The sequence below is a fragment of the Doryrhamphus excisus genome, linkage group LG1 (assembly GCF_037039965.1).
Source record: "Doryrhamphus excisus strain RoL-2023G ecotype Guam linkage group LG1, RoL_Dexc_Guam_v1.1, whole genome shotgun sequence".
In the NCBI taxonomy this organism is placed as follows: Eukaryota; Metazoa; Chordata; class Actinopteri; order Syngnathiformes; family Syngnathidae; genus Doryrhamphus; species Doryrhamphus excisus.
The window spans coordinates 21,406,832-21,419,754 of NC_136357.1; the positions used below are offsets into that span (position 1 = coordinate 21,406,832).

The 12,923-nt window shown below is 39.3% G+C and overlaps 1 protein-coding gene across 5 annotated transcripts in view; it reads right to left on the bottom strand.

The window, feature by feature from the left end:
• LOC131132419 (glutamate receptor 4) overlaps window positions 1-12,923 on the bottom strand; it is a 145,100-nt gene that overhangs the window by 42,229 nt on the left and 89,948 nt on the right. For all 5 annotated transcript variants that reach the window (XM_058078026.2, XM_058078024.2, XM_058078022.2 and 2 more), the window contains exons 5-6: window positions 12,545-12,598; window positions 8,967-9,125 (exon numbers count right to left, since the gene is read on the bottom strand). In XM_058078026.2, coding sequence (XP_057934009.2) covers window positions 8,967-9,125; window positions 12,545-12,598 — 213 coding nt within the window. The remainder of the gene's footprint in view (window positions 1-8,966; window positions 9,126-12,544; window positions 12,599-12,923) is intronic.

A 12,923-nucleotide genomic window follows, 5' to 3' on the forward strand; every position in this document is an offset into this window, starting at 1 on the left:
AAAGTTAAAATTAATGGGATAGTTTGGATTTTTCCACATCAACAGTCATTCATTCATTCATTTTCTACCGCTTTTTCCTCACGAGGGTCGCGGGGATGCTGGAGCCTATCCCAGCTGTCTTCGGGCAAGAGGCGGGGTACACCCCGGACTGGTCGCCAGCCAATCACAGGGCACATATAGACAAACAACCGTTCACACTCACATTCATACCTATGGACAATTTGGAGTGGCCAATTAACCTAGCATGTTTTTGGAATGTGGGAGGAAACCGGAGTACCCGGAGAAAACCCACGCATGCACGGGGAGAACATGCAAACTCCACACAGAGATGAGGTTGGAGAGCCGAGGGTGGAATTGAACCCTGGTCTCCTAGCTGTGATGTCTGCATGCTAACCACTCGACCGCTGTGCCGCCGACATCAACAGTGATTTTCCCAAAGTTCTCTGGTTACTTTTTGGTGTTGAGGAAAATAGTTCCGGTTAGTCGGTGGGTCACTTTTGTTTAGCGTTTTGCTTCTCAAAACAATATGCGTTCAGAAGAGTAATACATTTGCACCACAAAACCGTTTTCCACAAAAATATCAGACATCACAATCCCTGCTTCACACTGTATCCACAGTGCATAGTGAAAGTAAACGTGTCTGAACAGGAGTACACATGCCCGACTTTGTCAGAAGCAGTTAGAACAGGCAGAGACAGTGAGGGAAGTTGGATATCGAGAGTTTTAGAACATGCACATTTTTTCAGTTATTGATTGAAATTCAAGTTGTTCAAGTCCAATGAAGAGTTTGAATGGTGTGAAGGTAAGCGGTGAAGTGCCAGAGGTTAAAAAAAGAGTTATATGTGTAAATAAAGATAATGTGTAAATAAATGTCAAAATGTACTTGTTTCATAAACGTATCCGGCAAAAATGCATTATCCGTAACGGATGCTCGTTTATGAATGAAGTGTGACTACTCACACAAAGCTGTTTCATCCTGGCCACAGACAAAATACTGTATTTTCTGGACTATAAGTCGCTCTGGAGTATAAGTTGCACAAGGCCAAAAATGCATAATTAGGTAGAAAAAAAAATACATAAGTCGCACTGGAGTTTAAGTCGCATTTTTTGCAGGTAATTTATTTTACAAACTACTTGACGAAAAATCGACATTACGTCCTCTTGGAAGGCAAGTTCTAACATTAATAAAAGAATAGAGAACAGGCTGAATAGGTGTAAGATATGCTAACACAATGCTTATTCAGCTACACAATAAATAAACATGAACAGAAAAGGTGTGCAGTGTTTATGTAACATAAACACTTTTTTCATTCATAAGTCGCTCTGGAGTATAAGTCGCAGGAATAGCCAACCTATGAAAAAAAGTGCGACTTATAGTCCGGAAAATACGGTACTTTCCTCAACACCAAAAACTGACCAGAATTCAGCTCTTGGGATGAAGTTGGGAGATAGATGGGGATGTCATGCAACTTTGTATCGAAAAATCTCTGTCCCTTTAAGAGAGGAAAGTCACACTATTGAGAGAGAAAAATGCTGAAAAGACTCAAACAATCATCTGGTCTGTCTAACAATACATAAATACAATAGTAAAAAAAAATGAAATTAAACAAAACAAGTCGTGCTTTGGGGGAAAAAACAAACAAAGGAAGTTGTAATTCTTGGAAAATTAGGTTGGGAAAAGTTGGGAAAAATAACATGACAATAATAGTCTAAAGATTATGAGAATATTATCTTAATATTATGAGGAAAAAATACAAGGAGAAAAAAGGGGGGAAAAACATCAAAAAGTGTAATGTTCGGAGAAAAATAAAATTACTTTCATATAATATATTATATATATATTATATATATATATATATAATATATATTAATATTATATTCATATAAATTAGAAGTTAATACACTTTGTTATTGATAACACAAAGCTGAGGTGGAGGCTGTTTTTTGTCTTTTAATATAAAATAGGTCTCTGCATATCAACATGGGTTGGTTTATAAAATGCCTGAAGTTGGCTCCCACATTTTTGGATTTGGGACGTAATTCCTACATGTGAAAACTCATCATATATAACAATTTCATTTTTATGACAATAAGGTTTGGGAGTACATGAGTGAACGAGTTATTTTCTACCCCCAACAGAACCAATGATGTACAGTAATGGCGGTGAATTGGTTACAGACACGACCGCAATGAGTGAGTTTGGAATATTTTTGTAGTTAGAGCATAGAAAACCTATTCACAAGCTTCTAAAAACGCTGTTTAAAATGACAGCCACTAGACATGAAATAACACCTTCAGATAGATACTCTCCTATTGCCTGGTATATAACCTAATACCACATATAAAACATAAATCAGACATAATATGGATTCACACATGTTTAGCATAGAGCATTTAGAGCTGTCCACTAGTCCAGGGGTTGGCTACCTTTACTATGAAGTAAGAGGCTGCGGGTTGCTGACCCCTGTGCTAGTCTGACTGAAGTTTTTGATCATGACCTGAAGCCTACTCGGATGAGAGGTGAAATGTATTCTAAGACAACCTGAACAGTCCAGTTGAGATCGATTCAATGCCCTAAGAACACTCTGAACCCCCAATGTCACTTCCAAAGCACACATTTAAAGGGGTCCTATTTTGCTTTTCACCTTTTCTCACCTATAAATGTTGTTACAATGTTGTATTATCATGTTAAACTATACCAAAGCTCAGATGGTGAGTTTGCGCATTTGGAAGTGAAAACTGACTTCGGCTGGGCTGCACAGCGTTTGGGCGGTTAGCGCGCAGGCCTCACAGCTAGGAGACCCGAGTTCAATTCCATCCTCGGCCATCTCTGTGTGGAGTTTGCATGTTCTCCCCGTGCATGCGTGGGTTTTCTCCGGGTACTCCGGTTTCCTCCCACATTCCAAAAACATGCTAGGTTAATTGGCCACTCCAAATTGTCCATAGGTATGAGTGTGAGTGTGAAGGGTTGTTTGTCTATATGTGCCCTGTGATTGGCTGGCCACCAGTCCAGGGTGTACCCTGCCTCTCGCCCCAAGACAGCTGGGATAGGCTCCAACGCCCCCAAAACCCTTGTGACGATAAGCAGCAGAAAATTAATGAATGACTTGGACTGATGTCAATGCAAACCGGACTTCCTTATATGGGCATGCCCAGACACAAGCTGTGTGTGCATACAGGGAGCCACGGAGAGTGACCAATCACAGCAGAGTGGGTAAATTACAGACTGTTGGGCAAGACTTTTATTGATGTCTTATTTTCTCTTACTATGTTTGCTACTATATTGGGTAATAGGAATGTAAAGGTGACTACAGGGGTGCTATTTCATGTCTAGAGGGCTCTAATCATGTTAAAAAGCATATTTAGAAGGTTGTAAACAGGGTTTCTGTGCGCGAGCTATGAAAATATTCAATGTGTAAAGAAGGACTCCTCCCATAAATGAGAGATTACCGTACCACTGTTTTTAACTGTTATTGTTAATTCATGCTTGATAGTTCAGATACATCAAATCAAGCTAATTAGTTAGTGCCGTCAAGACAAAATGATAGAAGTTAAACCATTTTCAACGTGAAAAGGAACAAGTCAGCCGATGAAATGCCAGACTAGAAGTATGCTCGGTCAGATCTGGAAAATAATCAGTGCAAGGCCGCACGCCGATCTTCCACAGGGCGATGCAGTTAATCACTCCACTCTGCCCAATGCTGCTTGCTAATGCAAAGAGTCGAAAGACATAGCAGCCCCCCCACCCCCACCCCAATCTGACCTGGAGACTCCACATGACCGATGACCATTCTGCGTTTACCTCCCGTCCATTCGCCCTAAATCACCTCTGGCGTGGTCTAACGGGGTGGCGATGAAACGGCACACATGATAAACCGAAGCGGTGGAGGGCGAGTGAGTGAATGTTTTAGCCCAGCCTGGCGTTAATTATCTGGGGCTAGCGGGAGTTCATCAACTTGCTCCCGGCGAGGGCTACATCCTATTCATTAGCCCACACAGCTGGCAGTGGTGTTGCACTACAAACTACAAACCAATTTAGCGGCGGAGAGATGAATAATAAGAGCGGCCTGCCTGGACACCGGAAGCCATTTTTGCACTACACTTGTCTTTTCAAAGAGTGTGATGTGAAAAGAAAGCTGCCGCGTCTATCAATATTTGACAAGAGCAGATTGTTGTTCAGGCTGTGGACAGAAGGGGGAGAGGAATTTAGGCCATGTCCACATTATGTTTTTTTTATTTAACATGTACTAGCTCCTGTTGGGATGTGAAATGAACACAGTTGTCAATGTTGATTATTTATTTTGTATAGCCAGTAAATAAATATTTATTTATAAATTGAATATTTTGGTATTTACAGGATAAAAACCCTTTTTACGACCTTCTCAATACATGAACTAACACACCTATAGTCACCTTTACACTCATCTTCTTCTTATTTCTCTTCGGGCTCCTCCCTTCAGGGGTCACCACAGCAAACCTCCTCCATCCAACCCTCTCTCCTCATGTCCTCCTTCACTACATCCATAAACCTCCTTTTTAGTCTTCCTCTACGCCTCCTACCTGGCAGCATCCTTCTACCAATATATTCACTATCTCTCCTCTGGACATGTCCCAACCATCTCAGTCTGGCCGATAACTGACTTTATCTCCAATAGGGGTTTGAATCTCAGCACTGAGGACGATTCGATACACATCTCGATGCACTGCCAGCGATACCATACTTTAACCATACATGGAATTTTCTAGCGATACGATTCACCCTCTTCACGATGTGATACGATACGATACGATGCGATAATCATTTAGTTCAAATCAATTCAACATGATGCAAATAAGCAAAGGGAAAAAATGGAATTCCGTATGGTCCTACAAAAAGGATTTGGCTTTATTCCTTCTAGGCACTTGGCAGTAAATTCAACTAAAGTGCTGTTTGTCTTTTTTACTATGCACCACTTCTTCATCATTCTTTTTGCCATCTTAAAACAGCAACAACTTTTCAAAAACAACTTTCCTCCCACTTTCACATGGGCTATGCAATTCCAATAGCAGTGGTTCAGTGGTGGAGTCAAACAATTCAACAATAATTACTGCTGTAAAAAATACAGTACAGCAACAACAAAGTTAAAGTGACACTTTCAACAGTGCAATCAATGTTTGTTTATATTCCTGTGTGCAAAACATACTGCTAATATGAATGAGCTAGCAGCTAGGCTAATACAGTAGTGAGGAGCAGAAAGTGGAAAACAACTTCTACCCTTTTTATATTGTTTCACAATTCAGGAAGAAGCCAACTGCTCTGCTGTTCTAATGTCACCTGCTGTGCTGAACACAACATGTCTGCATGTTTGTCGTGCTGCCGTTGTACGGCTTCTTAACACGGCATTCTTTGCAAATGACGGACGTTTTGTCGAGCTTTCCGTCGTTCTTTGAGAATCCGTAGTGTTTCCAAACATCCCATTTAAACGTTGCGGGGGGGTTAAATATAGAAAGTTCCTCGCTGCTGCTTGCTACGAACGTCCATGCTGTTTTACTCGTAGTTGGATGTGCCTCACGGCTTCCGTCCGTATTCAATACAAAACGCCAAATAATGATGGTGCATTCAATACGCCTGGGGAACAGCATATGGGGTGAAGTTGAACATTAATAAAACGGCGCTTGCATCAGATTTTACCGATACCCACAAACGCATCATGACGAATCTGGATTTCACTCGTCAATTGCATCCATACCCAGTGAATGAGCCGATGATGCTCATGCGCATCGATGTATCGATTAATATTCTACACCCTTAATCTCCAAGGCCTCTAACATGTAATGTCCCTTTGATGTACTCCTTCCTGATCCTATCCATCCTGGTCACTCCCGATGAGAACCTCAGCATCCTCATCTCTGCTACCTCCAGTTCTGCTTCCTGTCTCTAGACCAAACAACATGGCTGGTCTCGCCACAGTTTTGTATACCTTTCCTTTCATTTTAGCTGAAACTCTTCTATCACATCACGCCTGACACTTTCCTCCACCTTTTTCCATCCTGCAGTCACACGCTTCTTCACCTCCTTTTCACAAGCTCCGTTGTTCTGAACTGTTGACCCCAAGTACTTCAAATTCTCCACCTTCTGTATCTCTTCTCCCTGGAACCTCACTCTTCCACTTGGGTCCCTCTCATTCCCACACATATACTCCGTCTCTCTGCAGCTAGTCTTCATTCCTCTCCTTTCCAGGGCAAACCTCCACTCTTCTATCCCTACTCTATTCCCTACTCTCACTACACTCACTCACTACAGTCACATTTACAGTCATCTTACCCAATAAAGTATAATAATAATAATAATAATAATAATAATAACATCCTATACATGAACTGGGATGTGAAATACGATAATTCTTCTGCCTTGTATTTATATTTTGGTTCATTTGGCCATTTTTATTCTTGAAAATGCTTGATTTAGGCCAAGAATAATTTCAGTTTGCTTAAAAATGCATTTTTTGTTGAGAATAATAAGCTGTGTTCAACCACAAAACAGAAATCACCTTTTCATTTTTGAAAAAGAGTGAGAGAGCGATAATTGAAGCGAGGGATGACTCTATTGTTGTTTAATTTCTTGACACAATTGTACATTGTACTATTTAAAATATTGTTTATTTTAGATATATTCAAATTTTTGTATAATTTTTATTTGAAATTCAATGTATTTTATTGTGAATTTGTTATAAATGTAATTTTTCATAATACTTTTTACTTATATCGTACTTTTATTTATATTTTGCAATTTTACATTGAATACATTTATATACCTGGCTTCGTGTTACAAATAGTGCATTGCATAATTATTTTCTTTGTGTATGTACAGTATACTGCTTTATACTTTATATTTACTCCATAATTTTATATGAGATCTCAAATTAAATTAAATTAAACATGAAAGATCTATACTGATTATTGTATGAAATGTTTTTGTCATTCTTTATTTTACACTCAACAAAAATATCAATGCAACATTTTTGGTTTGTTGTCAGGATCTGGTCTGTGTGGCATTGGTGTTCATTTAGGTTTTCTTCTGTCATCAGAATTAGCATTTTTCTTGGTTTATAGTTATTGTTATGGTTGATTGGGCCTCCTGTTGTTTAAGAATGTGCTTGGCGGCCTCGTAAAGCATTTTATTCATTTTTACCTTGCAGTACAAATTTGTAAAAAAAACCAAAACAAAACACAAAAAAAACTGTGTAGTCTGAGTGTTTTTCTGGGAGGGAGAGCAATTTACAGAAACACTCGGCCAAGATAAGCACACACACACTAACACACACTAAGACACACTAACACACACTAAGACACACTAACACACACAGTGTGATATGGCTGCTTGGTGTAAACTTTTAATTGAAGCACCGCTATCCACCCGACACAAAGCTCTACTCACACTATTTCCACACCACTGCAGCTGCATTAGAAAAAAACAGAAATGTTTGGCTGGAGGCGGGCGTTTTGCTGACCGGCCGTGGCGTGATGCCTTCTTGCCCCTGCTGCCATTTGCAAGCCGTGTGACGATGAAAAAAAAAATTGCAAAGTGGGTCATTCTGTCACATCTCTGCATATGACGGGAAGTGGGGTGGGGGTGGGGGTGGGATGGGGGACCAGCTGCAGAAGACAGTGATGCAGATGCTCGTTTGGGGTATGAAGCAGCTATTTTGCTCTTTTTGTGTGTTTATCATCATTGGTGCTTTTCTAGCTTTGGTTGTGTATTCCTGGCTGACAAAACTGATTCATCATTTTAGTAGATTGCTATACTTAAAGCGGCGTCCGTCTCTTGTTTCACTTGAGAGACCCCGTAGCCTGCACGTAAGAGTTGTGCAATGTGGTGTAAACCAGTACTAGCAATAATGTCGATGTGTACTGTACTTGGGTGTACAGAGGCGTGTCTATCAAACGATGTCATAGTGATCATACTGGTCATGGTCATCTTTTGTTTTTAATGCCATGCAATCGACTCACATTCCATTTGATAACAAAGAATGCTAACGTATGCCGCTTGTGCTCCCGTCTGACTAACTTGAGATTGTTTGTAAACAACAATCACGTGTAAACAAACAACCATTCAAACGTACACTCTTACCTACCGTGTGGGCTACTGATTCCAGATCTGTGAGTTCTGATGTCTCATTATTGCTTATCAAACCTGTTTATGACCTCCTGTATATGTTTTTTAAAAGGGAACCTATTATTCTTTTCCTCTTTTCTGAAATACAAAAAGCATGAAGGGAAGCAGGAAATGCATGGAAACACACAGAAGGAGGTGCAGAGTCTGGAAGATCTAGAAAGCCTTCTGTGTGGGTTATCATGTAACTGCTCTTTAGGAGTTCACAACTCAATACAAAGGGCTGAAAGACACGGTTGTAAATGTGCAATGAGCCCCCCCCCCCCCAAAGTCACCTTTATACCCCCTCATGTTAGCTAATACAGTCAACATGATAAGCATTAATAATAACATGTGAGTTATTATGTCTTTTCGCTTATCATGTGTAGTACATTTGGTAATACCAGACTATAGGGGTGTTACTTAATGTCTACAGGGCTCTAATAATGTGAAAAAAATGTTTTTTTTATGCTCTACCTCAGATAATATTCCATGTATTAAAACTGAAATTCACTTATCGCGGTGGAGTCTGGAACCAATGAACCGTGATAAACGAGGGATTACTGTAGATTCTGCTGAACACATTCACACCTAATCATGTATACAAAGGGTTTTTTCCCAGTGGTAAAAACACAAATGATGCAATATTTAGCCGAAATGAGGGGCAAAGTGGAATGTTAATGTGGTGGAGCTTTGGATTTATGAGGTAGTTACAGGGAAAGCAGTATAATCTATCCTGTAGTGGGTTGACACTATATTAACAATATGTGGTTGATGGGAGCTAATGGGAAGTGTCACAGTCTGTGAGGTGGGTCTAATCTCAGCGTGCGTTTACCTTGGGTGGGGCGTCGGAACCCGGGTACTCCCTCTGATCCAGCTTGTTCCAGCGCTGCATCAGTTTGATGACCATGGCATTGCTGAAGTCCACCAGCTGGAAGCCCGTCACGTTGGCGCCGCCGTGCATGAAGCGCTCCAGATTGATGTCTTTGAAACCCTTGAGGGCGCAACAAGCAGGAAGACTGGTCATGCACTGAAGACGAAAACACATCACATACTGGATCTGCTGGAGTGGCCTTTGACCTTTTAGTGCATTTGACAGTCGTATTTGGGAATGGTTTCATTTTATTTGAACATGCAGGCAAGCTTATTAAATTCTACCTCTCCATCTGGTACTTTTACAATCAGTAACTGCTACATTTGTTTACTTCCTGCCTTTCTGATAAAATTTTTATTTTATTTTTAAATGGTACTTCAGCACTATATATGTAGTATTTATTGACTACGCTTTAGACTGGTCAGTGTACAGCTTGTACAGCAGTGTAGATTTAAAGTCAACACAGACATTATTGTCTGGCAACACAAGTGGGTAAATCTATACAAGCTATACACTGACTACTCTAAATGACTGTCCCTATTTAGTCATATACTGTATATGCACCACAATGCCTGATTCTTATTCCAATAAGATATTCGATGAAGTAGGCATGCTAGGAAGACATCCAAGTTCCCTCCACGTAATTTATGGCACATACAAAATGTCCATTTTCTGGATTTGGACCCTGCCACTGTCATCATCAGCCAGTGTGGGAGTGGAGAACTTGGAAGGAAACATCGAAGGACCAAAACAATTACTTTTGTTCTTATGATTCTGAAACCATTTTTCCTATAAGAAATATAAGTCCGTCCATTCTTAGGGTCAAACCATCCCCTTCACTTGTTTCTTTGAAGTGTAAAAATAAGCTATTTGTGTAATGCTGGGTGGCCGGTGGCGTTTTTTACTTTTATTCATTCATTAATTTTCTACCGCTTATCCTCACGTGGGTTGCAAGGGTGCTGGAGCCTATCCCAGCCATCTTCGGGTGAGAGGCGGGGTCCAACCTGGACTGGTGGCCAGCCAGGAAACCGGAGGAAACCGGAGTACCCGGAGAAAACCCACGCATGCACGGGGAGAACATGCAAACTCCACACAGAGATGGCCGAGGGTGGAATTGAACCCTGGTCTCCTAGCTGTGAGGTCTGCGCGCTAACCACTAGACCGCCTTGCAGCCTGTTTACTTTTAGTTTAGCAAAAAACACACAAAACAGCAAAAATGTGAAAAATCAGCATGAATTTTACAAAAATAAAGTCAAAATATTAAGAGATTTTTATTTTACATTTTTGGAAACCTAATGCAAGTAAAAATTGGATACTGGCTACAGAAGAAACAAATGACAGTGGTCCAAATCAGACAGTTGCCAAGGGCTGAACTGGAACAATCACACAAACAGGTGCGTTGGAGCAGGAAGTAAAAGTGGATAAATACAAGCAAAACAGAACGGGAAGTCGATACAAAATAAGGGCGTTATTTTTTGTGACAGACACAATATGACAGAAAAAATAGAAAGCTTATTTAAAAACATGTTTGAAATATTATGCCAAAACATTATGGAAATAAAGTCAAACTATTACACGAAAAAATGTACAAGAACAAATATTATATGACAAATTTGAAACAGCTGTAATTATAGGAGAATCAAGAAATCAAAATAATCAGAAAAAAATCATTTTAGTAGCATAAATGTGAAATACTAAAGAAAATATAAATGTTTATTTATTTAATATATTTATTTATTATCGATTAAAATATTTGAACGTGATTAATCACATTCTGCCCATGTTAACTCACAATTAATCACATTTAATCACGGATGTAAAGTTTTTATCTATAATATGTAGGAGAAATATCTTTGTGGTAACTGCAACGATAATTACATCAAATCTTATGTAAAGGGATATCAATTTGGGAACCATTATTTAAAAAATACAGTTAACAAGCATATTTTTGTATTACTATTTTTCTTTATTATTAGCATATTAGCTCTTGAACTCACCCACAAACGTTCAGCAAATACAAAATGTGAGCGAGTAAGATTTGTTTATTTAAATTCTAAATGTTTGTGATTAAAAAAAGTTAATTTATGAAGATTCAGAAAGGATTATTATTGAAAAAATTGCCTCAATGCACCTTTCCTTCATAAAATGTACAAATGAAAATACCTAACACATAGTACAATAGTCATAAAACATTTCATCCAAATGTAATTTCATTTCTCTTTTAAAACACATTAAAATACATAGAAATTAATCATTATACTACAGTAAATATTATTTTATTACAATACCCGAACTATTTCCACAGTTTTTGAATGTTTAATGCGATTTGTGATTTGTCCTACTTTGTCGATGGTCATTGAACACACCGATGCACCGTTCTCCGATGCAAAAAGGGCTGTATGGATGTATTTGGATGTACTTATTTTCCTCCGTTTTCTTTCACCTCATACTTGCTCCCGAATGCTGATACTATGTGGGAATGCATAAAGGTAAGATTTGATGACTTTTGAGTGCTAATGAGCATCATTGTTGTAGTTCCATGCTAAATGGCTAACTCTAGCAAAACACTGGACTTCAGCCACGGTCATCACATTGCCAGCCCGTCAATAGCAGCTGGAACTCCAAGATAGCTGGTAGTTCAATGCCAAAATCATCAGAGAGATGTAAAAATGTGAAAAGCACTGGTTAGTTGGGCCACTCTTATGCCAAGGTAGGACTGGATATGACAATAAAAACAATACCTGCACTGCTCCATCCGTGATAAGTCAAACACAGCAACAGTAGATCCAAATACGTAACTTTGGTCTTGCTACAAGAGCCATCTGCCAGTGCTTGGAAGCTAACTTTACCAATCTAAATACTCTTTTCTTTCTCCATTTCCCATCAATATTTGTTCCAGCTTGTGGCTACAGAGTTACCGTGATTCAAGCAAACTACGGTGGGGGCCGAGCATCAAACAGGAAGAGTCCATGTTAATTGTGCATTAAAAAATGTGCTGCCGTTAGAGGGAACTTCCGTTAATGCACCATTAACGCGTTAACTTTGACAACCCTAATTTTTATACATCAAAATACTAAGAAAAATAACAATTTTGGAAAAAAGTTAGAATGTTACTAGAATAAAGTCAAAATATTAAGAGAAAAGTCATATTCTAATGAGAAAAAGTGTTAATCTTACGAGAATAAACTTTTCTGCACGATAAGGCGCCTTGTGTGTGCACTGAGTTCCAAAATCTTTCAAAAATGTTTTTTGTGCTACTTTGGTAAGCGCTCTGCTTGATGTGAAAGTGTAGACCATTTCCCGCTGACACAGGGACGTAATACTATGCTGGTAGCTATAAACCAATCAGAGAACATAACGTAAAACGTACGCTACAGAAATTAGGTTGGGAAAAAAAATGTTAAAATACGGTGCAGTCGTGTCTGATTTTAAAGGGGAATTTTTTTATGATTTTTATATAATCGAGTTTAGTAGGTTCCACTGAACAAAGTAGTGCAGATTGAAGCCATGCGATACAAGACGTGTTTCCTTGTCCTCACCAGGTTGGCCATGATGTAATGGTAGCCTTTGACGTGCTTTCCCACGCTGACAATCTGCAGAAAAAAAAAGTGTTAGATGACATCTCAGTGGTCAGGTGGTCGGGTGGATGGAAATAAATACATTCAAGACAATGCTTGGTTACGCACACACACACACACACACACACAGACTGTGTTGATAAAAAGTGATTTTGAAAGCTGACATCTGCTGGAAAATCCCACTGGACAGCCACTTACGGAGAGTGTGAACTAAGCAGGGAGGAAAAATACCGTTTCAAACTCTCTGAAGAGCTTTCACAGATGATAACAATAATAATTCAAAAGAGCTCATTGATGGACTTTGGAATCAAAAAGTTTCAATTACAGTTTATCAAAACGA